Raw genomic sequence first — 25,107 nt, forward strand, 5'->3', positions numbered from 1 at the left:
TTTTTTTTCCCTGACGCAGTCAGTCACGTGTGCGTGAAGCAGACTCAAGTGCTCGCTCGCCAAACAGAAGTACTGTATATAATTTGGCTAGAAGGGAATTTAATGATGTCCACTCCGTCGTATTTGATCAGAAATAATAATTATTATCCTATACAGCTTTTTCTACCAACACTGATATTGCGAGATAATTATTGCATTTCTTAAATAACATCAAACTATGTCATGTGTCAGGAACGTACGGAGAGGCTGGCTGACTCCGAAACAAAAGTACAAATTCATCTGAGAAACGCTTTGTTTGGCAAATATCCCCCCCAATTTTAGTTATTATGTGACTTTCCGTGAACTACGATAAGCTTGCTAATGACTTCAAAATCTTCCGCCTAATTTTATTTTTATTTACCAATGATTGTCACACACACACAACTGGGTGCGGTGAAATTTGTCGAGGTTATCGTACCGACTCTTCGCCGTGGTGCTTCTTGCTGTTAGCAGGTAAGTAGACGCTAACTGCTTGTTATGAGATAGATATCTTTTTGGAAAATAGCAACAAGCCAGTTGACATTGCCAAGTGAGAATACCAGCTGTCAATCAAGTCACGATGTCCTCTATCTCAGGCTGCGATGACTCACACACAAAAAAATTCAACAATGCCAACTCTTGTGTGGCCAAGCCATCATGCATTCCTCTGACATTAACCGAAGAGGAAATAGATGAGCGAGTTTCGACCATCAGATGCCTTATGGAACAAAAAACTTGTTTTGTTCATATTTTCCTCATGTGAAAAGAAACAATGCTTTGTGTCAAAAATGGGGTCATGGATGTCAGTGTGAGGTCAGCCAGAAAAAAAACAAAACAAAATAGCTCAGATTAGCTGCTCATGGTGAGAGGCGGGACATCAACCGTCAATTATGCAACTTGCCCACACGTACACACACAAATACATTTGTAACAATTTCCACCAAACATGCAAATTTTTTTCCATCATCAGACTTGAATGAAACAAAGTTGAGCAATTTGTTGAGTGCGGAACCTCCAAACGTTCATATTTTGCAAGCATCAAAGGCTTCTACGAACGTAACGTGTAACAAAGGAAAGGCAATTGACATCAAATGCCATTGAAATTGAATTTGCTCTGAAATTGAAATTTCCCATTTTTGTTTCCAGACTTGGCCTGGGGGCCTCGTCTGGAAATTCCTCGCACCGAGTTGAGTCTTTGACAAACCTCGTCTACCTGCTTTTGTAAACATTACCGTTGAGACAAATTGGAGTCATTGTCGAAAGTTTTTGTAGTCACGCGTGATGTTTTAATGGACTTGAAGTGAATTTCTGATCGCATCACCGACAATTAAGTATAATTAAAGCAACTGATCTGAGGATTTCGAGCCTTCATTTTATAAACAGCAAAGCAAACGTGTTTGCCTTTATGCCCAAATCAAAGACTACAAATTTACACCTGAACAGGTTGGATTCCATTGTGAGTACAGCGTGCCAATTTATATACAGTACGACTTAGTTCTGGGCAACAAGAAATACTTGATTTTAACGCAACAATGCATGTACGTCACAAGCGTGAAAGGAACAAGTTTGGATGCTGATTGCTGGAAATGAGAAATCTGAGATAACATTTCGGGCGTTTCAGATTTTTGCGGCACCTTTTTTGATAGCGCAATTATACAAATATTGTGCAACATGCTTCTGCAACGAAAAGAAACTTATTTGGTTTCATTAAAAAAGGTTCACAACAAAACAATAAAACAATCAAATTACAAATTCAAATTGCAGCATGGATAAATAAATGAAGTGAAATCAATTCAAAATAGAACCTAAAAGAAGAACCAAACAAAAATGTGGAGGGAAACACGAGTTGAATAGGAATACTGGTTTTGGTTTCAAAGATGTGAGGACATCAAATGGATCCAAATCGAAATGTCCCACTTGAAAATATAGCGTCCTTACATCATGTTGTACCCCATGTGTCGAGATACATGTCAAATTGAAGTGATGCACAAACATACTAGACCGGTGGAACTGGACCACCATGCCATGGAACAAGTGGCAGCCAGTTCTTTCATCACTTTAGTCTGCAGAATTCCCCGTAGTAAAGCTTGTCTTTTATTTTGGCTGTGATTTTTTTTTAAATCTCTGTAAACTGCCATTGTCATCAAGCTGTCGACGTGTTAGGCCAGCAGGTTTTTCCACTACTCGAGCCTTAACCCTCACGGTTCTATTTTAGGCTTTTTGATGTATTATTATTATTTTTTTTCCAATCAAACACAAAGCATTAAAAAAAAAAAAAAAGCAGCCATGGTGCTGAAATTACACTCAGGGTGTTGTCAATGATCAAAAGGATACCAGGCTGCTATTTTTTAAACCGTTGCAGTTAGGAAATATGTCACTTAATACTGAAATGCATATAAGTGACACATTTGGTCAGATTGACTTCCATTATAAATCACAATTGTATCGTAATCCTGATGTTTTTATCAATTACTCGTGACAAGTGGCACCTCAAGGGGCTGCTAGACAATATAAAAAGCAAGTCACAGGTACCTGTGTAGCAAGGTGTGCCGGTTTTAAAAGAAAGTCACGCTTCACCCCACACATGATGTCCCTTATCAACCCTTAAGAGGAAATACATAATTAAAATTCTCGTTAAGATAGATAAGATAAGATCAATGTAAGAGCCAGATAAATTCCCTTTCCTGTCCCCCCCCCCCCCCCCAAATATTTTTAGAAGTTCATTTTCAAATAGACATCGACAAACATCTGTGCAAATGCATCCTATGTCAAAGAATGAATGGAGATGTACAACTTTTTTTTTTTTTTCATAAATGCGCTTGTGAATTCCGTTTGCCCTCTTCTTTTGTATTGTGTCGTTCAGTCGTATTTGTAAAAACAAAAATCTCTGCTGCGGGACGTAGTTAGTTCCTTTTGATTGCACGCTAAAATAATACATATAATTTAAAAAAATACGTTTTGGGGAAGTGTTTTTTTGGGGGGGAATAAACCAGCAACATCGCCGCACCATTTCTACTCAGCACTGTTTTTTACAGCATCGAGCGTTGCCAAGTTGCATAACGACTCTTTGAGCTGCTTTACGGTATAACGTTCACTACGATTTCCGGCCCAACCTGCACTTGTGTTTACACCTAATTAGCTAGTCAGCTAGCGGCAAACATCACACACGATGCCCAGGCCAAACTAAGTCGTCCACCCCGCCCAAGTGTAACTCCCCCCCCACCCAGTGCTTGAGACTGTTTTCTCCGTGACCCCACGGCGCCGTCATGTCGAGCGGCACGGCTCTTCACAGCCAGATCGGCTCCATCATCACCGCCCTGTGCAACGCCGCCGCGGCGCAGATCACCAAAGTGGTGGAGGACGGCATGGTGGTGTTGCGCTTGGAGGTGACCCAGCGGGAACACGAGATTCGGCGGCTGAGGAGCAGCGTGGAGGTGCTGCACGGCGAGCTGAGAGCCGCCCATCGCATGGCGGACAACCTGCGGGGAGCGCAGCAGCAGCTCGCACCCCAGTTGGAGTGCGCTCCACTCGGTGCAGCTTCGTTGGATGATGGCAGTATGTTTCTTAGTTTTGACCCACAGACCATTTAAGGTTGCACATTCGACAATTTAGTTTTCCGTGGAAATTTCTGCTTGACGTCGAGACATCACGTTTGGGCTGTAACGAAGTCATATGATGCTCATATAAACTCATATTCTTGTAATATTTCAATTACTGAGTCCGGAAACAATCTCGTCCGTCCACAGGTGTCGCCAAGGCTGAGAAGCCCGAAAAGCTCCAAAGTGACTTTCCCGATGTCATTGTGAAGCAGGAACCTGTGGAACCGGCCGATTGCAATCAACCCGGTCCGCCGACGGAAAGACTGCGGGAAAACCTGGGTGAAATTTTGGCGGACGAGCGGCAGACAGGAACTGCCGGCCGCGGGGCGCACCGCCACTTGTATAGCAACATACGGCGGCGAATGGTCAACCGGCTGCTGTTCAAGCGAGGTTATCCCTGCCCCTTCTGCGGCAAATATTTTGAGCATTCCGGGAACCTGGAGCGGCACAAGAGGATCCACACGGGGGAAAAGCCGTACCGCTGCGACGTTTGCGGGCGACGCTTCAACCAGAAGTGCAGCCTCAAGGAGCACACCAAGATCCACCAGAGATGTAAGTCACAGGCCATTTGTGTTCAAATCCTGCCTTTAGGTTCACAATTTCAGTTGACAGCAGTGGGTGTCCTGAGATTGACAATGGATCAATTCATCTGATGAACTCTTATCTCACCACTGCAATATTAATCAGAATTTCTTGCTTGGAGTAAAAACTTTTGCCTCAAGTTGCTCTCTTTCAGTCTTAAGTCAACAACTTGTCCTTGCAGCTCTTCAGTTGGCGCCAGCTGACACCCAACACACCCCGACGCAGCACTCGAGCCCCGACACCCATCATCCAGCAGAGGGCAACATCACGTCGGTGTCCAAGGGAGTCTCCACCGACCGTCCGGAATCGTCTCAAATTGCAGCGGTCAAATCGGAGCCCATGGAGGAGAGCGTGACGCAGCCTGAAGGGGAAGCGGCGGACAAGCAAAAGTCATCATCTTTATGTGACGGGACAAACGATCGGTCGCAGCAGAATGGCGGACAGGTCCCGGCAGTTGCTCTGCTCATCTCGGCTCACGCCGAGACCTCTTGCCGTACGTTTGTCTTTCCCGGAAAACCTTATGGCAAAAACAACAACAACCTCGTGATGTCATCGCAGCTGCCAGACCCCCGGTCCGCCACCGGTCCGCCATGGGAGCCGTCCGACCACAACCAAAACCGCACCGGCTCCTTTTACCGGGAGTTCCGGCCCAAGAAATGCTTCTACTGCTCGTACTGCGGTAAGATGTTTGTGCGTGCCGGACACCTGGAGCGACACCTGCGCATCCACACGGGCGAAAAGCCCTACGGGTGCCACATTTGCGGACGATGCTTCAACCAGAAGTCCAGCCTCAAGTGCCACATGAAGACGCACAGGAATGGTTCGGGCCATGACACCTTGCAAAATGGAAATACGCCACAGAAACGAAAAAGCTGATTGACTTAAGTGCGTCTCATTTTTCTTTTGTTTCCAGACACCAACAAGGAAGCGCAGGGGCCGCATCCCCTCACGCAGCCCATGCCCGACACGCGCCCCCAGAAGTCGGCCCCCGATCCCTCACTCGGACCGGAGACCCTGACCGACCCGGTGAGCGGGTGCCAGTACGGTGAGGTGGGCGAGAGCGACGCCTATTTAAACACCGGCAAGTGGCGCCATTACGCCACTAATGGCGAGATGGATATGCTGGATTCGTTCGCGCGAAGGGGGATGGTGGCGGCGCACGAGGACGGGACCGTAGCAGACTTCGGTCCGCCGTCCTCTGATTCGGCTCAAAACTGCTACATCTGCTCAGCGTGCGGGCAGAGTTTCGAGTCGTTTGTTCTTTTCGAGAGGCACCGGTGCAAAAGCGACGCGGTGTTCAAGTGCGACGTCTGCGGTCAGAGCTTCGACCACGCCGACAAACTGCAAGTGCACATCAAAGTCCACTGGTAGAAAGAATGTTGACCAAGCTCTTGTGTGTCTTTGCTCTCATCTCGTTTTGATTTTGAGAAACAGAAAACAATAAGAGAACAAACAGCCGTCGCAATCTACTAAAATGATGTTGAGGAATTTTTTTATCCGAAGCGTTGCTGTTTGACATGAAACATGACCCTGCCGCGGTCACTCGTGCGGAATCTTGTGGAGAACTGGCTGCATTTCATTTGGTTGTGTGTAAGTGAACCAGTATTATTTGAAGTATTAAATGTGATTGTAACGCCTTTCTCCTATCTATTGCAGCGTTAAATCATGTGAATATGTTATGGGTGTGTTGTTTCAAAGCCAAAGCAGTGTTTGTCCCACATTTTGTAAAAATGAACCTGGCTGACCATTTCCCCAACACAGTGATCCCTCGCCACTTCGTGGGTTTCAGCAGGTAAAATCTAAAACATTTTCACTTGTCTGAACAAAAGAACTGCCTTATATCACGTGTTTTTATTTACTGTAAAGGTACAGTACATGCACACAGCAGTGTGGGAATAGGAAAGGTTTATGTAGCCTAAAAGGAGGGTTTAAAAAGCTTTAATATTGTGTACTGGACCACAATGCAGCAGCTAATTCATGCGCAACCGTGACTCACTTTGGTTTTGTAATGCATCATGTCCCCCAGGTTAGTGTAGTGTGGTAATTCCAAAGGTGAACACTTTCTAGTGCTTTGCAAGGGAAACCGTACTTCTAAATAACTTACATTAAACCCATGGCAAACAGGAAACACTCCGTGTGAGAAATTTCGACATAGTGATGTTTAAATTTGGTTTCTACTTCGGAGAATGTCATCTTTCGCGAAAAACGAGGTATCACTGTTCTTCTGTGTATATGACTGCCGTTTTGTACGAGAACCACAACCTGGAGTTCTGATTGCTTTGTTTTTGATGATCTCACCAAGTATTACCTTGAACTGTTTTTTGTCATTGAAAAAAATGTCATTTTTTTCAAATGTTCTTTGTGCAAAAGGGATGTTTTTTCTTTGTATATGAAACCGATTAAAAGTGCATTCATCAAGTATGTGGGTTTGTTACACTGAACAGTAAGATTATTATTTTAAAAAAGGAACGTTGCATCAAAACTAACTTAAATCAAAATAGGCAGCTCTTTTGCTAGCATTAGCAACTGCAGCTACATCAGCTCAAATCATGTTTAAGGAACACTTAAACACATAAATTCTGTGTTTTCATTATTAAATACATTTTAAAAATCTACAGACAATCATGAAGAAAAGTACGTCATGACGGTTTTTTCAAACGTCTTGCGCATTTAGTAGGTCATTTACGGTATGTCCTTCTAGTGATGTGCATTCCAGTTCTTTTAAGTGAACAGAATCTTTAGAATTAGTTCACTCAAAGGATTCGTTCAAACGAAAAAGAATTGGAACCTCGCTTTGTATGCGTACGCATATGCAAACAAATGCAAGTATTTATGCGTAATTACATAACTGTACCTGGCGGTGTACCTAATGCAGTGTTTCTCAAATAGTGGGGCGCGTGTTACACCAGGGAACATGCTTTTCTTTTGGCTGTACTCGAGTAAAGGGTAATTAGACATCCACTGCAGTAGGTGGCGGTAACATTGGAAGAGTGTGCGCAAGGCGTACTCGCTCAGTGTAGAGAGCACGGAACATACGCACACACTAGTGATATGCATTACAGTTATTTTAAATGAACTGAATCCTTAGAATCAGTTCTCTCAAAAGATTCGTTCAAACAAATCCTTCGACGATATGTGACGTCATACGGACACTCTAACAGGGGTGTCCAAGTCCAGTCCTCGAGGGCCGCATTCCTCCATGTTTTCCAAGTTTCCCTCGTTAAACACACCTGATTCAATGATCAGGCTCCTGCAGGACGTGAGGATGAACTGATCATTTGAATCAGGTGTGTTTAACGAGGAAAACTTGGAAAACATGTAGGAATGCGGCCCTCAAGGACTGGACTTGGACACCCCTGCTGAGTGCCAAAAGTCCCAATGATAGTGAGCAGCAGGGGGGGCCCCATTTCAACCCCTTACACTGAGTGCCAAGCAGGGAAGAAATGGGTACCATTGTTATAGTCACTGGTATGACTCGGCAGGGGTTTGAACCCACTACCTCCCAATCTCAGGGCGGACACTCTCCTCTTAGGCCACTGAGCTGGTAAACACTTGTATCGTAGTACAACACTTATAGTCGTTTTTAAATAACGTGTATACGCCTAAATATTGTTATCCAATATATCTACTGCAATTTCACATTAGATTGCTGGTTTGAAATTTGCTTTTAATATTATTATTTTTAATAAACATTTATGTTAAAACTTGTCTGGCGTCTTATTCCTTGTTTTTATATTCGCCAATTAAAACATTAAAATCAGACATTTGGTTAACTGCTTTATATGACAATATGTGTAGGTAGGTACACTACACGAGGTTAAAAAAACGAGAGAATAAATAAAGGGTTAATTGCACAACAAAAGCATTTCCTCGCACCTGGGTTCGAACAAAGGTCTTGCCGAGCAAGAGCCCGACTCACTAACCAGTCGGCTATTTCGGCGGTCGACAATTGCTTGCACTGTTTTGTACTAGTGATGTGCATTCCAGTTCTCAAGTGAGCTGAATCTTTAGAATCGGTTCACTCAAAATATTTGTTCAAAAGAATCGTTCACCAAATCGTTCGCTACACTTTCTTATTTTATTTTTTTTTTTACCTCGTGTAGTGTACCAAAATATCCCATAATTATCTGCCTAAATAAATATGACTAATTTAAAACTATTCTACTTATTAATACCTACAAAATAACATATTCTAACCGGAGATTGCATTGACCTAATTTTCACATGGTCCTTGTTTACATTTTGCATTTGACACTGACAGCTGTCAAGTGCCACGTTAGGGCTCTTCTTGTGTTTTATTGGTTATGGGTTTTCTTTTGTAAGTTTAACTTTGGGTACTTCGAAAGTGTCATTTTAAATTGTACAATGCTAGGTGTTCGTGTACACGTTGATGACATCTGGAGCTGCTCCATAAAACCATACATGTTCCATGTACTGAGAGCAAGGCTTCCATAGGGTAGTGGTTAGTGCTCTGGGCTTCCATCCCGGCGAGCCAGGTTCGAATCTCAGTGGGACCCAAAACATTTTATCATAGAAAATTTGCAACACAGTTGCCCGTGTAACCATAAAACCATACATGTCGCATGCACTGAGAGCAAGGCTTCCATAGGGTAGTGGTTAGCGCTCTGGGCTTTCACCACAGCGACCCAGGTTCGAATCTCAGTGGGACCCAAAAAATTTTATCATAGAAAATTTGCAACACAGTTGCTTGTGTAACCATAAAACCATACATGTCGCTTTCACTGAGAGCAAGGCTTCCATAGGGTAGTGGTTGGCGCTCTGGGCTTTCACCCCAGCGACCCAGGTTCGAATCTCAGTGGGACCCAAAAAATTTTATCATAGAAAATTTGCAACACAGTTGCTCGTGTAACCATAAAACCATACATGTCGCACGCACTGAGAGCAAGGCTTCCATAGGGTAGTGGTTAGCGCTCTGGGCTGTCACCCCAGCGACCCAGGTTCGAATCTCAGTGGGACCCAAAAAATTTTATCATAGAAAATTTGCAACACAGTTGCTTGTGTAACCATAAAACCATACATGTCGCATTCACTGAGAGCAAGGCTTCCATAGGGTAGTGGTTAGCGCTCTGGGCTTTCACCACAGCGACCCAGGTTCGAATCTCAGTGGGGCCCAAAAAATTTTATCATAGAAAATTTGCAACACAGTTGCTCGTGTAACCATAAAACCATACATGTCGCATTCACTGAAAGCAAGGCTTCCATAGGGTAGTGGTTAGCGCTCTGGGCTTTCACCCCAGCGACCCAGGTTCAAATCTCAGTGGACCCAAAAAATTTTATCATAGAAAATTTGCAACACAGTTGCTCGTGTAACCATAAAACCATACATGTCGCACGCACTGAGAGCAAGGCTTCCATAGGGTAGTGGTTAGCGCTCTGGGCTGTCACCCCAGCGACCCAGGTTCGAATCTCAGTGGGACCCAAAAAATTTTATCATAGAAAATTTGCAACACAGTTGCTTGTGTAACCATAAAACCATACATGTCGCATTCACTGAGAGCAAGGCTTCCATAGGGTAGTGGTTAGCGCTCTGGGCTTTCACCACAGCGACCCAGGTTCGAATCTCAGTGGGGCCCAAAAAATTTTATCATAGAAAATTTGCAACACAGTTGCTCGTGTAACCATAAAACCATACATGTCGCACGCACTGAGAGCAAGGCTTCCATAGGGTAGTGGTTAGCGCTCTGGGCTTTCACCCCAGCGACCCAGGTTCGAATCTCAGTGGACGTAAGAAATTTTATCATAGAAAATTTGCAACACAGTTGCTCGTGTAACCATAAAACCATACATGTCGCATTCACTGAGAGCAAGGCTTCCATAGGGTAGTGGTTAGCGCTCTGGGCTGTCACCCCAGCGACCCAGGTTCGAATCTCAGTGGGACCCAAAAAATTTTACCATAGAAAATGTGCAACACAGTTGCTCGTGTAACCATAAAACCATACATGTCGCATTCACTGAAAGCAAGGCTTCCATAGGGTAGTGGTTAGCGCTCTGGGCTTTCACCCCAGCGACCCAGGTTCAAATCTCAGTGGACCCAAAAAATTTTATCATAGAAAATTTGCAACACAGTTGCTCGTGTAACCATAAAACCATACATGTCGCATGCACTGAGAGCAAGGCTTCCATAGGGTAGTGGTTAGTGCTCTGGGCTTTCACCCCAGCGACCCAGGTTCGAATCTCAGTGGGACCCAAAAAATTAGGGTTAGAGGTAGGGGTGGGGTTAGAGGTAGGGTTAGAGGTGGGGGTAGGGTTAGCGGTGAGGTTAGCGGTGGGGTTAGGGTTAGAGGTGGGGTTGGAGGTGGGGTTAGGGTTAGAGGTAGAGGTGGGGTTAGGGGTAGAGGTGGGGTTAGGGTTAGAGGTGGGGTTAGGGTTAGAGGTAGAGGTGGGGTTGGAGGTAGAGGTGGTGTTAGAGGTAGGGTTAGGGTTGGAGGTAGAGGTAGGGTTAGGGTTGGAGGTAGAGGTGGTGTTAGGGTTAGGGTTAGAGGTAGAGGTGGGGTTAGAGGTAGGGTTAGGGTTGGAGGTAGAGGTGGGGTTGGAGGTAGGGTTAGGGTTAGAGGTGGGGTTGGGGTTAGGGTTAGGGGTAGGGTTAGAGGTAGAGGTGGGGTTGGAGGTAGGGTTAGGGTTAGAGGTAGGGTTAGGGTTGGAGGTAGAGGTGGGGTTGGAGGTAGAGGTGGTGTTAGAGGTAGGGTTAGGGTTGGAGGTAGAGGTAGGGTTAGGGTTGGAGGTAGAGGTGGTGTTAGGGTTAGGGTTAGGGTTAGAGGTAGAGGTGGGGTTAGAGGTAGGGTTAGGGTTGGAGGTAGAGGTGGGGTTGGAGGTAGGGTTAGGGTTGGAGGTAGAGGTGGGGTTGGAGGTAGGGTTAGGGTTGGAGGTAGAGGTGGTGTTAGAGGTAGGGTTAGCGGTAGGGTTAGGGTTAGAGGTAGGGGTAGGGTTAGGGTTAGGGTTAGAGGTAGAGGTGGGGTTAGAGGTAGGGTTAGGGTTAGAGGTAGGGTTAGAGGTAGGGTTAGGGTTAGAGTTAGAGGTGGGGTTAGAGATAGGGTTAGGGTTAGAGGTAGGGTTAGGGTTAGAGGTAGAGGTGGGGTTAGGGTTAGAGGTAGGGTTAGAGGTAGGGTTAGGGTTAGAGGTAGGGTTAGGGTTAGGGTTAGAGGTAGAGGTGGGGTTAGAGGTGGGGTTGGGGTTAGGGTTAGAGGTAGAGGTGGGGTTAGGGTTAGGGTTAGAGGTAGAGGTGGGGCTAGAGGTAGGGTTAGGGTTAGAGGTAGAGGTGGGGTTGGAGGTAGGGTTAGGGTTAGAGGTAGGGTTAGGGTTAGAGGTAGAGGTGGGGTTAGAGGTGGGGTTGGGGTTAGGGTTAGAGGTAGAGGTGGGGTTAGGGTTAGGGTTAGAGGTAGAGGTGGGGCTAGAGGTAGGGTTAGGGTTAGAGGTAGAGGTGGGGTTGGAGGTAGGGTTAGGGTTAGAGGTTTTTTCAAAAAAAAAAAAAAACAAAACAAAACAAAAAAAAAAAACGGTAGTTTAACTACCATGTATGGTAGTTTAACTACCGTGTATGGTAGTTTTTTTTTTTTTTTTAAAAACGGTAGTTTAACTACCATGTATGGCAGTTTAACTACCGTTTTTTTTTTTTTTTTTTTTTTTTTTTTTTTTTTTAAAAACGGTAGTTTAACTACCATGTATGGTAGTTTAACTACCGTGTATGGTAGTTTTTTTTTTTTATTTTCAAAAAAAAAAAAAAAAAAAAAAAAAAAAAAACGGTAGTTTAACTACCATGTATGGTAGTTTAACTACCGTGTATGGTAGTTTAAAAAAAAAAAAAAAAACAAAAAAAAACGGTAGTTTAACTACCATGTATGGTAGTTTAACTACCGTGTATGGTAGTTTTTTTTTTTTTTTTTTTTTTTTTTTTAAAAAACGGTAGTTTAACTACCATGTATGGTAGTTTAACTACCGTTTTTTTTTTTTTTTTTTTTTTTTTTTAAACTACCATACACGGTAGTTAAACTACCATACATGGTAGTTAAACTACCGTTTTTTTTTTTTTGTTTTTTTTTTTTTTTTTTTTTTTTGTTTTTTTTTGAAAATAAAAAAAAAAACTACCATACACGGTAGTTAAACTACCATACATGGTAGTTAAACTACCGTTTAAAAAAAAAAAAAAAAAAAAAAAAAAAAAAAAAAACGGTAGTTAAACTACCATACATGGTAGTTAAACTACCGTTTAAAAAAAAAAAAAAAAAAAAAAAAAAACGGTAGTTAAACTACCATACATGGTAGTTAAACTACCGTTTTTTTTTTTTTTTTTTTTTTTTTTTTTTGAAAATAAAAAAAAAAACTACCATACACGGTAGTTAAACTACCATACATGGTAGTTAAACTACCGTTTAAAAAAAAAAAAAAAAAAAAACGGTAGTTAAACTACCATACATGGTAGTTAAACTACCGTTTTTTAAAAAAAAAAAAAAAAAAAAAAAAACTACCATACACGGTAGTTAAACTACCATACATGGTAGTTAAACTACCGTTTTTTTTTTTTTTTTTTTTTTTGGTTTTTTTTTTGAAAAAAAACAAAACAAAAAAAAAACTACCATACATCTTACCCTAACCCTACCTCTAGGCCTAACCCTACCTCTAACCCTAGCCCTACCTCTAACCCTACCTCTAACCCTAGCCCTACCTCTAACCCTACCTCTAACCCTAACCCTACCTCTAACCCTACCTCTAACCCTAACCCTAACCCCACCTCTACCTCTAACCCTAACCCTACCTCTAACCCTACCTCTAACCCTACCTCTAACCCTACCTCTAACCCCACCTCTACCTCTAACCCTAACCCTACCTCTAACCCCACCTCTACCTCTAACCCTAACCCTACCTCTAACCCTACCTCTAACCCTACCTCTAACCCTAACCCTACCTCTAACCCCACCTCTACCTCTAACCCTAACCCTACCTCTAACCCTACCTCTAACCCTACCTCTAACCCTAACCCTACCTCTAACCCCACCTCTACCTCTAACCCTAACCCTACCTCTAACCCTACCTCTAACCCTACCTCTAACCCTAACCCTAACCCCACCTCTACCTCTAACCCCACCTCTACCTCTAACCCTAACCCTACCTCTAACCCTACCTCTAACCCTAACCCTACCTCTAACCCTACCTCTAACCCTAACCCTAACCCCACCTCTACCTCTAACCCTAACCCTACCTCTAACCCTACCTCTAACCCTACCTCTAACCCCACCTCTACCTCTAACCCTAACCCTACCTCTAACCCCACCTCTACCTCTAACCCTAACCCTACCTCTAACCCTACCTCTAACCCTACCTCTAACCCTAACCCTACCTCTAACCCCACCTCTACCTCTAACCCTAACCCTACCTCTAACCCTACCTCTAACCCTACCTCTAACCCCACCTCTACCTCTAACCCTAACCCTACCTCTAACCCTAACCCTACCTCTAACCCTACCTCTAACCCTAACCCTAACCCCACCTCTACCTCTAACCCTAACCCTACCTCTAACCCTACCTCTAACCCTACCTCTAACCCTAACCCTACCTCTAACCCCACCTCTACCTCTAACCCTAACCCTACCTCTAACCCCACCTCTACCTCTAACCCTAACCCTAACCCTACCTCTAACCCCACCTCTACCTCTAACCCCACCTCTACCTCTAACCCTAACCCTACCTCTAACCCCACCTCTACCTCTAACCCTAACCCTACCTCTAACCCTACCTCTAACCCTACCTCTAACCCTAACCCTACCTCTAACCCCACCTCTACCTCTAACCCTAACCCTACCTCTAACCCCACCTCTACCTCTAACCCTAACCCTACCTCTAACCCTAACCCTAACCCCACCTCTACCTCTAACCCTAACCCTAACCCCACCTCTACCTCTAACCCTACCTCTAACCCCACCTCTACCTCCAACCCTAACCCTACCTCTAACCCTAACCCTACCTCCAACCCCACCTCTACCTCTAACCCCACCTCTAACCCTAACCCTAACCCTACCTCTAACCCTAACCCTACCTCTAACCCCACCTCCAACCCCACCTCTAACCCTAACCCTACCCCTAACCCCACCGCTAACCCTAATTTTTTGGGTCCCACTGAGATTCGAACCTGGGTCGCTGGGGTGAAAGCCCAGAGCACTAACCACTACCCTATGGAAGCCTTGCTCTCAGTGCATGCGACATGTATGGTTTTATGGTTACACGAGCAACTGTGTTGCAAATTTTCTATGATAAAATTTTTTGGGTCCACTGAGATTTGAACCTGGGTCGCTGGGGTGAAAGCCCAGAGCGCTAACCACTACCCTATGGAAGCCTTGCTTTCAGTGAATGCGACATGTATGGTTTTATGGTTACACGAGCAACTGTGTTGCACATTTTCTATGGTAAAATTTTTTGGGTCCCACTGAGATTCGAACCTGGGTCGCTGGGGTGACAGCCCAGAGCGCTAACCACTACCCTATGGAAGCCTTGCTCTCAGTGAATGCGACATGTATGGTTTTATGGTTACACGAGCAACTGTGTTGCAAATTTTCTATGATAAAATTTCTTACGTCCACTGAGATTCGAACCTGGGTCGCTGGGGTGAAAGCCCAGAGCGCTAACCACTACCCTATGGAAGCCTTGCTCTCAGTGCGTGCGACATGTATGGTTTTATGGTTACACGAGCAACTGTGTTGCAAATTTTCTATGATAAAATTTTTTGGGTCCCACTGAGATTCGAACCTGGGTCGCTGGGGTGAAAGCCCAGAGCGCCAACCACTACCCTATGGAAGCCTTGCTCTCAGTGAAAGCGACATGTATGGTTTTATGGTTACACAAGCAACTGTGTTGCAAATTTTCTATGATAAAATTTTTTGGGTCCCACTGAGATTCGAACCTGGGTCGCTGTGGTGAAAGCCCAGAGCGCTAACCACTACCCTATGGAAGCCTTGCTCTCAGTGCATGCGACATGTATGGTTTTATGGTTACACGGGCAACTGTGTTGCAAATTTTCTATGATAAAATGTTTTGGGTCCCACTGAGATTCGAACCTGGCTCGCCGGGATGGAAGCCCAGAGCACTAACCACTACCCTATGGAAGCCTTGCTCTCAGTACATGGAACATGTATGGTTTTATGGAGCAGCTCCAGATGTCATCAACGTGTACACGAACACCTAGCATTGTACAATTTAAAATGACACTTTCGAAGTACCCAAAGTTAAACTTACAAAAGAAAACCCATAACCAATAAAACACAAGAAGAGCCCTAACGTGGCACTTGACAGCTGTCAGTGTCAAATGCAAAATGTAAACAAGGACCATGTGAAAATTAGGTCAATGCAATCTCCGGTTAGAATATGTTATTTTGTAGGTATTAATAAGTAGAATAGTTTTAAATTAGTCATATTTATTTAGGCAGATAATTATGGGATATTTTGGTACACTACACGAGGTAAAAAAAATAATAAAATAAGAAAGTGTAGCGAACGATTTGGTGAACGATTCTTTTGAACAAATATTTTGAGTGAACCGATTCTAAAGATTCAGCTCACTTGAGAACTGGAATGCACATCACTAGTACAAAACAGTGCAAGCAATTGTCGATCGCCGGTCGAAATAGCTGACTGGTTAGTGAGTCGGGCTCTTGCTCGGCAAGACCTTTGTTCGAACCCAGGTGCGAGGAAATGCTTTTGTTGTGCAATTAACCCTTTATTTATTCTCTCTTTTTTTTAACCTCGTGTAGTGTACCTACCTACACATATTGTCATATAAAGCAGTTAACCAAATGTCTGATTTTAATGTTTTAATTGGCGAATATAAAAACAAGGAATAAGACGCCAGACAAGTTTTAACATAAATGTTTATTAAAAATAATAATATTAAAAGCAAATTTCAAACCAGCAATCTAATGTGAAATTACAGTAGATATATTGGATAACAATATTTAGGCGTATACACGTTATTTAAAAACGACTGTAAGTGTTGTACTACGATACAAGTGTTTACCAGCTCAGTGGCCTAAGAGGAGAGTGTCCGCCCTGAGATTGGGAGGTAGTGGGTTCAAACCCCTGCCGAGTCATACCAGTGACTATAACAATGGTACCCATTTCTTCCCTGCTTGGCACTCAGTGTAAGGGGTTGAAATGGGGCCCCCCCTGCTGCTCACTATCATTGGGACTTTTGGCACTCAGCAGGGGTGTCCAAGTCCAGTCCTCGAGGGCCACATTCCTACATGTTTTCCAAGTTTTCCTCGTTAAACACACCTGATTCAAATGATCAGTTCATCCTCACGTCCTGCAGGAGCCTGATCATTGAATCAGGTGTGTTTAACGAGGGAAACTTGGAAAACATGGAGGAATGCGGAACCTCGAGGACTGGACTTGGACACCCCTGCTCTATTAGGTACGCCGCCATTTTCAGGTGTACCTAATAACAGGCCACTTCATTGGGCAAAACCATGGCCAAAGCTGAACTGAAAGTGAAAAGTGCCACACCCGCTCTCACCCCCACTTTCTGATTGGCTGTTTGATCTGTGACATCATTCGGACACACTATTAGGTACACCACCATTTTCAGGTGTACCTAATCCAGTGCTTCTCAGTTATTTTCTGTGATGCCCCCTAGGGAGAAGAAAACATTTTGCGCCCCCCCACCCCATTAGACAACATTAGAGAAAACAAAAAATAAATGAAAAAGTTCAATATTATCAATATTATAATATTTTTTCAATATTTTTACATGGTGTCCCACTGCACTTTTTATCGCCTGCTCTGTCTGTGCTGTGTGCTAGTGCTGGCTCGTGAGTGAACGACTCGTTCAAAAGACCAAATCTTTTCAGTGAACGCGTGAACGAATTCTTTTTTCAGTTATATGACTTCAACCAGTAGGTGTCAGTAATGCGCATTGAAGCTGGTGCCACCTCACCGTAAAAAAAACGAAGAAGAAAATGACGTAACGAGTCGTGAATGCCATTTCCCGTTCGCCATCTGAACGGATCTGTAAGTGAACGTGTCAGTCAATGAGTGATTTGCATTTCCAGTTCATCGCGAGAGCGGATCAGTGAGGGAACGAATCCTGACTTTCCCGTTCGCGAACGAGTCAATGGGTGAACTGCCTTCCGTGCATCAACGGATCAGTCAGTGAACGTGTTGAGTCTCCCTCCTGGCGTGAACTATGTAAGCCAGAATGTCGATTTACGATTTGCCAAGGAAAGAAAGAACCATTCACTGAAACACCACTTCTTTTAAGCACGTTAACAATATTTAGGCGGATATATATGCACACGTTATTTAAAAACTACTATAAATGTCAAGATTACCCAAGGAGAAGCATAATCTCCCCGTTGTTGCATAACGGCGCATCCCTTCATGCAATAAAGTTAGCCGTTAGCTTGGAGAAAACGTGCATAAAAGAAGTGGTGTTTCAGTGTTCTTTCTTTCCTTAGCAAATTGTAAATCGACATTCTGGCTTACAGGAGACGCAACACGTTCACTGACTGATCCGTTGATGCACGGGAAGGTAGTTCACCCATTAACTCGTTCGCGAACGGGAAAGTCAGGATTCGTTCCCTCACTGATCCGTTCTCGCGATGAACTGGAAATGCAAATCATTCATTCACTTACTCGTTTACTCACAGATCCGTTCAGTTGGCGAACGGGAAATGCAATTCACGACTCGTTCGTGAACGGGAACTTACGTCATTTTCTTCTTTGTTTTGTTTTACGGGGAGGTGGCACCAGCTTCAATGCGCGTTACCGACACCTACTGGTTGAAGTCATATGAACTGAAAAAAGGATTCGTTCACTATCGTTCCCTGAAAGAAGTCGGTTTTCTGAACGAATCGTTCACTCACGATCCATCACTATGTCCCTCCCCTCATGAGGAAGTGAGCTCGGAAATCGGGATGAAACGTTTCCCACAGCGTCCTCGTACCATTTAACCAACGTCCAGCCATTAAACGCACACATTAGTTGTCCCCCCCCCCCCCCCACGTGGGTGTGCTCGTAGAGTATAAGGAAACATGGCGTGCGTCGCTTTTCAAACGCAGCTGTCGTCCATCATGGAGGTTTTGGTGAAGGCGGCGGTGGAGGAAATCAGCAAGCTGGTCGATGACAATAGCGCCTTCCTGCACTTGGAAATCTCGCGGAAGCAAAGCGAGAACGAGATGTTGAAGAGGAAGCTGCTCGCCGCCGAGAGTAATAACGCGCAGATGCAGCGAGTGTTCGGTAAGAAGCGTCACAAAAAAAAAAGACAGTCAAATGAGGTTTTCACATACAAACAAAAACAATCTTGCCTAATTAGCTTTTATTGTGTCTAGAAAGCTTAATGGACAGAGGAAGTGACGGAGGAAGTGGTACCCACACAACAGGACTCATCAAAGTGAGTCAGATGAAAGCGCTTCACACTATTGACATGGCAGACATGGCATTGCGTCCACTTAATGTCCGTCCCATCACTGGTGAACTGATTTTAGCGTTAGAATTTCAAGCCTTGTTTCTGGTTTTCAAGAAGCTCTAGACTTTCAAAGTGCACTGTAATGCTCCTTCTTGCGTTGTTCAGTTCGACCCCAACTCTTCTTTCACCATCAAGGAAGAGAGTCCAGATGAGGTTCTGTGGATCAGCGATCCTGCCAGCTCCGGTCACTTGGGCGGCGACTCGTTTGCGTCGGATGAGCACGGCCTCCACATGCCGGTCAAGACGGAGAAAGAGGAAACGGCGTCGTCGGGCAGCTTCGGTCGGGACGGATGCCAGCTGGGCACCGTCAAGCAAAACCGACTGGCTGACTTGTCTCTGGACGATCGAGACCACCAGGTGTGGTCGTCCATCATCGAAGGTAACGATATCGACTCTGCCTTCCCGGACTTTTCCAGCGTGGTGGACGACTACTCAGATGCTTTTGCTGAGACGCGAAGGTCGAGCGGCCCCTCGCAGCAATCCCCTAACGGCGCTAACGACAGAGAGTACCCCAAGGAGCCCCCGGCGTCCGCCTTCCCGCCCGGACCTCAGTCGGACCTGCGCAAGGAGCAGCTCTACCCGCAAGCCGGGGAAGCGTCAGACGTGCCGGCAGCGACCGCCCCACGGCCGGCTTTCGGCCAGCCAGAGGCCGCCCAGCGCCCCTCCCTGCGGGGCTTGGCCTGTGCGCAGTGTGGCAAGACCTTCTGGCGCCTGCAGCAGTTGAAGCTGCACCAACAAAGCCACAAGCGCAAGCGGGTCTTCTGGTGCACCGTGTGCGGCAAAGGCTTTCAGTGCTCGTCGCACCTCAGCATTCACTACCGCACGCACACGGGCGAGAAGCCGTATGGCTGCCTGCAGTGCGGCAAGCGCTTCACGCAGCAGAGCAGCCTGCGCGTGCACCAGCGCACGCACAGCGGCGAGCGGCCGTACAACTGTGCCGAGTGCGGCAAGACCTTCATCCTCATGCACCACCTCAAGCGCCACTGCGTGATTCACACGTATGGCTGACGCGGCTTGCCTTGGTGCGGACCTTGTACAGCAAGAGGAAGTGTTGCCGGTCTGCTTGCTCGATCGGACGGCAATTCCACCTAGCGCACGGTTGCCGTGGATACCGATAAATGAGCTAGGCAAGGAGCAGCTCGACCGGCAGCTTGAGGCTGCTCACATGGTGCACGTCTCCTCCGGCTCCACCGCCTGCGAGCCCAGCAGGCCTCCCCGCAGCCTGACAACCCTCACACGAGACTTATAATTTGCAAGCGCCAGCACGCTGCATGACGTTGGGTGTTTTTCTCATACTGCAATCCATGGCAGAAGTGTGACAGGTAGCGAAATGACTCATCTGTACGCTGATATAAGAACTGCTGCATGACACGAGTGTGACTTTTTTGCTCTGTCCATTAAATGATTCTTGTTGGAACAATCACTTTAGTGACACTTGCGTTTAGCCTTTACGTTAAGCCTCATTGCAAAATACTCGAGTTCCATGACTTCCTCTCGTTGACAAGGCCTGCCTGTTCGGCTGCATATTTTCTCTGCGTGGGTGCGTGCGGCTGGGAAAAGTCCCAGATGAATGCAAGTCAGGATTCTTGATCACATGAAATTGTTGACAAAGGCAATCCAAGATTAGATTAAAACCAAAATGTAGATTAAGAAAATATATACTATTGAAGAACTTTGGTTGTTTATTGACTTACATGAGGTTCAAATATTTAAGCTCTTTGAATTTTACACGCGTGAGCCGACTTGTAGAGCTGATGTAATGAACTAATGTGTTTGCACTCACTCTACACTTTAGCTTTTTTTACACGTGGTGAAAACGACTGCAAAAGTGACCCTCAGGCAACCACTAAGCTTGTAAAACTCTGGTCCTTCCTGCATGTTTTCCATGTCTCCCTCAAATGGTTAGCAGAACCTGGATCACTATCATTTGAATCAGGTGGGCCTTGAGGACCGGTAAAACTTCTCATGACCTTGTACGGCACTGACGTGGCCTGCAAAATATTTCTTAGCTTTTCCTGTCTGGTTGGACGAGGAGGGAGGAAGGGGGTGTTTGGCTTGAGAAAACATTTAATCGTGCCAAAAGGAGATAAGACCAAGATTGAGCAATTTTCTCAAACATCACGCTGATGTTTCACCACAACTCGGATAAACCCCAAGTTCAGGAACACTTTTAAAATGTTAAAATGTATTTTAACGTCTGATTCTTATTGTATTTGTACTAGTTTTTTGTTTTTTTTTAACATAAATTGCATAAAATATATAACACTAAGCATATAATTGGCTAAATTGAAAAAAAATCATTTATCATTGAACGGCTTACTTGTTTCAAAAGCCAAATTGTAATCGTTGTAGCTAAAAAAGGGAAGAAAAAAAGACATCTGAGAATTCAGTTTGTAATGTGCAAGTCATTTATGGCATAAGTCGTTCAAGGGGAAGTCAAGTGCGTGTGCAGTTAAGACTTTTTTTTTCTCCTCACAATTTCGGTCCACTTTTGACATTTCTCGACATTAACGTCATATAGCAACCAGGAAAGCATGCTCAACTTCAATACATTTTTGAGATAAATATTCTGTCACACCTTTTACAAAAATCCCTTTACTCAGTTACGGAATAAGTAGTACAAGGGTTTCAAATTGAATTCAAAGTAGAAGTTGCTTTTTGAGTGAAACAGTGGTTAGTCGCTTTCATCAACACTGACTGCAGAGTTTGTATTGGGCCTGTATGCTAGGAGGCCGCTAACGCTTTTTGTGGTGGCAAGGCAACTAACTGGCCGAAATGAGTGGTGGCTTTGAGCCACGAGGGCTGACTGACGTGTCTGGTTTCTTTCTTCAGACGTTTTTGAGTGTCTACTCATAAGCAAAATTGCTATTACATTTCATGTTGCTAAGTGCAGCCTGCTTTGGGTTGAGTTGCTTGTGCTTTCCATTCTATACCATTGAAACCAAATGGAATGCGCCTCCTTGTGAGTGATAGATGTCACACTCCTAAAAAAATTAATTGGCTTTGGGGACTGGAGTTTGTAAGAATAAAATCCCAGTGGATGCTAATTTTGGGGTAAGAATAAAATCCCAGTGGATGCTAATTTTGAGGGTTAATATTAATTAAATATTAATATAAAATCCCAGGGGTTGCTAATTTTGGGGGTTAATATTAATTGAATATTGATATTTACCAGAAAGAGCACACCGCTCCCAATGACCCGCCTCACAAGGTCTTGTTGTGGCACAGCTACAGGCGGCCGACCAGCGTGCCGACCAGTCGTTCGAGCTGTGTGGCCCGCTGGCGGGCGGTCTCCAGGACCTCCTCGTGGTTGGCCTTGGCCTGGCTCTCGTAGTCCATGACTGACAGGTTGGTGATGAGCGACATGGCCAGGCAGCGCATGCCGGCGTGGCGCGCCACGATCACCTCGTGCACCGTGCTCATACCTACGCCAACACCAACACAGAAAAGGTAAGTTGGGTTCACAAAGTTATCGACACGAGACCGGAGCCACGCTGACCCACGGCGTCGGCCCCGAGCCGGTGTAACATGAGGCACTCGGCGATGGTCTCGAAGGAGGGCCCTCCCACCACGCAGTAGACCCCCTCGCGCATAAACTGGGAAAGGTCCAGCTCAGCCGCCACCACGCGTGCCAGCTTGCACAGGTCACGGTCGTATGCGTCCGACATGGGGGGGAAGCGCACTCCGAACCTGAAAGTTGACCAAACAGTATGTCAAAAAGTCAGCTGACTCAGCGTGTACACACAAAGCCCACGATAACTGCGCGCTAGCTAGGTCAACTGGCTCCTCCTGTTTGTTAGCTCTTTAATGACACTAAACTAGATACACCGGTGTTGGCCACAAAATGTCATCTGACACTTGACTGTCGCAGCGGAGGACATAGTACACCTCGCAACAAGGTTCTACAGAACAGTCAGGCAATATCTTTCTGTCAAGGGGGAAAATGGCATTTATTTGGATGGAAAAAGTCAAACATGGTCAAGGTGGACTTGAAGCGAGTGTGCCGTTCGTCCATTACCTGTCACGGTTGGGTCCCACCAGGGGGTTGACTCCGGCGAATCCCGGCAGGTTGATGTGATCTTTGATGATCATGACATCGCCCACCTTGTAGTCCCGGTTGAGGCCACCAGCCGCGTTGGTCAGGATCACTGTCTCCACACCCATCAGCTTGAAGACACGCATGGGCAGCGCCACCTGCGGAGAGGGAGGAGGAGGGTGACCCGCTTGCCCTTGCTGCCATGGCACATTCTGATACGACTTTTTTTCCCCAAATGTCAATCACAATATCATTCAAGTATGTCCTTAAAATGATTCCAATCTGGTGTATTAAGACTTAATTGAATTTGAAAAAAAATTGAAGCCTGCGACGGTTGGGAGATACGTCTAAAAGAAGTGGTTCAATAAAAAAAAAAACTAAAAAAAAGTGGTTAATTTAAAAAAAAAACTCAGAAAAAGTACTTCTCTTTTCTCAACACTTATTTCTAAGTACTTCTCTTTTAAAAAAGTGGTTAAATTAAAAAAAAAAACTCAGAAAAAGTACTTCTCTTTTCTCAACACTTATTTCTAAGTATTTCTCATTTCTCAACACTTCTTTTCAGGATAAAAAAACTCCCCCCCCCCCCCCCCCCCCCCCCCCACAATTCTTTGAATTTGTTATTTCTTAACGCCGCAAAGCTGAGGACCTCGCCTCTCCTCCTGACCTTCTGGACGGGGTATCCCTCATACAGGTGGAACCTGCCCTGCATGCAAACGCAGGCCTTTCCGTTGAGCGTTCCAAAAACCAGCTGACCGGCGTGGCCGTGCACTAAAACGTAACGCAACGCATGCTGTTAATGAGTATGCACACACATGCTTGCACACGTGTTAAAAAACGCCTGCCTTACCTGTGCTTTGTGGAAAGTTGGGAATATCGGCATACTTGAACGTTTGACGGTCATTGAGCAATTCGGCCAGACCGCCCAAACCCGATCCGCACACGATGCCCACGGTGGGCCGGGAAGACGTTTTGGACATCAGCCAGTCGGCCGCCGCTTGAAACTCGTCATTTCTGTCGAGAACAAAAAATGTATTATTAAATCGGCTTATTGGTGGGCATTTTGCTGCTGATATAAAACTAAACAGAAAAAAGGAAGCGGCATATCCTGCACTATCTTAATATAATCTTATCGTTGGCAATTTTTCTGCTGATATAAAACGAAACAGGAACTGGCAAGACTCACATCCTGCACAGTTTTTACTGAAGAATCTTAATTCCATGATACGGACGGCGATTTTTCTGCTGATATAAAACGAAACAGGAACTGGCAAGACTCATATCCTGCACAGTTTTTACTGAAGAATCTTAATTCCATGATACGGACGGCGATTTTTCTGCTGATATAAAACGAAACAGGAACTGGCAAGACTCATATCCTGCACTGTTTTTACTGAAGAATCTTAATTCCATGACACGGACATCAAAGTACATTAACACATCTATCTAATCTTGAGATAAATGCTTTGTTGAACGTTGCAGTGAGGCATAATAAAAACACATCTTGTCCAGTGTTTTCTTGTTGATTTTCTCCCCAGATAGATGTTAAAGGCGTACAGCAGCATACTATGTTAAAGAAACAATCTAATCTTTAATCTTCTGAGCAACACTTTGTGCCAATTTTATGTTCTTTATGACATCATGGCACATTAATAACAGATCGTGTTCTATGATGTCAGTTTAACAGCATAATTTGCCTGTAATTTTTTTTTTAAAGCTTTTTAAATGCCACAAAAAATACTCAGCTCAGTTGCCTCCATGTTAAAAATGATTTTAGCAATTGTGCTATATAGCTCGATAAGTAACTACCACGCTGGACATTATATATACTTACACACAGAGCGCAATTTGCTGCGTTTCTGTGACTTCGTTTTACTTTAACGTTCTTAGTGTGACGTCATCGCTGATCAATTTAGGGCTTAAATCTGCAAGGAAATCTCCATAAGCGTGAAGTACATTTAGAAGGAAAAAAAAAAGCCCATTATTCAGCATGCGAAACGAGCCTTGGCGGTGACGAAACGTCTGAGCCTGTTCTGACTCTCCGTTTCCAAAAGTCCGTAAATGTCATCACAGTGGACCACATAAACTGAAATTCCCCTTGAGTGCGCTTGTACCAGATGAAATTTTATAACTTTACTCCCGGATAGTTCAGCTCAGAAGCGGCTGAATCACAGCCCGACGACCGCGGTGCAACGCGTTCAGGTGCGCCACTCCATCGGCTGCGGAGGCTCCACGCGTGACGAGTGGATGTTGCGAGGATTGTAGAACTACTTACGATGTGGTATCCATGCTGAGGCAATGATGCGGATCGTCCTGATCTTGACTGTCACGTGCCGATGCGTCGAGCGGCTTTGCCTGTTGTGAGCGCCTGTAATGATGCGGAGAAAATTTTTTTGACGTGGAAAAAC

General features: G+C 44.9%; 3 protein-coding genes across 7 annotated transcripts in view; 2 read left to right on the forward strand and 1 right to left on the reverse strand.

The window, feature by feature from the left end:
- The first annotated feature begins 135 nt into the window (after window positions 1-135).
- Window positions 136-6,618, forward strand: LOC125985159 (zinc finger protein 418). Its single transcript, XM_049747769.2, has 4 exons — window positions 136-3,573; window positions 3,765-4,169; window positions 4,381-5,019; window positions 5,113-6,618. The coding sequence occupies exons 1-4, from the start codon at window positions 3,285-3,287 to the stop codon at window positions 5,568-5,570; spliced, it is 1,791 nt and encodes a 596-aa protein (XP_049603726.1). The 5' UTR covers window positions 136-3,284; the 3' UTR covers window positions 5,571-6,618.
- An 11,402-nt stretch (window positions 6,619-18,020) lies between these two features.
- On the forward strand, window positions 18,021-20,089 carry LOC125985210 (zinc finger protein 500). 3 transcript variants are annotated; one of them, XM_049747850.2, is made up of 3 exons: window positions 18,021-18,437; window positions 18,530-18,591; window positions 18,772-20,089. In XM_049747850.2, exons 1-3 carry the CDS (start codon window positions 18,233-18,235, stop codon window positions 19,672-19,674), a joined length of 1,170 nt encoding a protein of 389 aa, XP_049603807.1. In that variant the 5' UTR covers window positions 18,021-18,232; the 3' UTR covers window positions 19,675-20,089. The 3 variants fall into 3 exon arrangements, with proteins under 3 accessions (XP_049603807.1, XP_049603808.1, XP_049603809.1); XM_049747851.2 differs by having other exon boundaries at window positions 18,028-18,437; window positions 18,802-20,089; XM_049747852.2 differs by having other exon boundaries at window positions 18,291-18,437; window positions 18,514-18,591.
- Window positions 20,090-21,056: 967 nt separating this feature from the next.
- Window positions 21,057-25,107, reverse strand: part of LOC125985207 (purine nucleoside phosphorylase) — a 34,343-nt gene continuing 30,292 nt past the window's right edge. For 2 of the 3 annotated variants that reach the window (XM_049747847.1, XM_049747848.1), the window contains exons 2-7: window positions 24,975-25,067; window positions 23,550-23,713; window positions 23,367-23,470; window positions 22,685-22,860; window positions 22,166-22,356; window positions 21,057-22,091 (exon numbers count right to left, since the gene is read on the reverse strand). In XM_049747847.1, the coding sequence (XP_049603804.1) occupies window positions 21,895-22,091; window positions 22,166-22,356; window positions 22,685-22,860; window positions 23,367-23,470; window positions 23,550-23,713; window positions 24,975-25,067 (925 nt within the window). In that variant the 3' untranslated portion in view covers window positions 21,057-21,894. Of the gene's footprint in view, window positions 22,092-22,165; window positions 22,357-22,684; window positions 22,861-23,366; window positions 23,471-23,549; window positions 23,714-24,813; window positions 24,833-24,974; window positions 25,068-25,107 lie in introns of those variants that run through there. The other variant, XM_068648634.1, reaches the window with a different exon arrangement.

Source organism: Syngnathus scovelli, chromosome 17 (assembly GCF_024217435.2).
Source record: "Syngnathus scovelli strain Florida chromosome 17, RoL_Ssco_1.2, whole genome shotgun sequence".
In the NCBI taxonomy this organism is placed as follows: domain Eukaryota; kingdom Metazoa; phylum Chordata; class Actinopteri; order Syngnathiformes; family Syngnathidae; genus Syngnathus; species Syngnathus scovelli.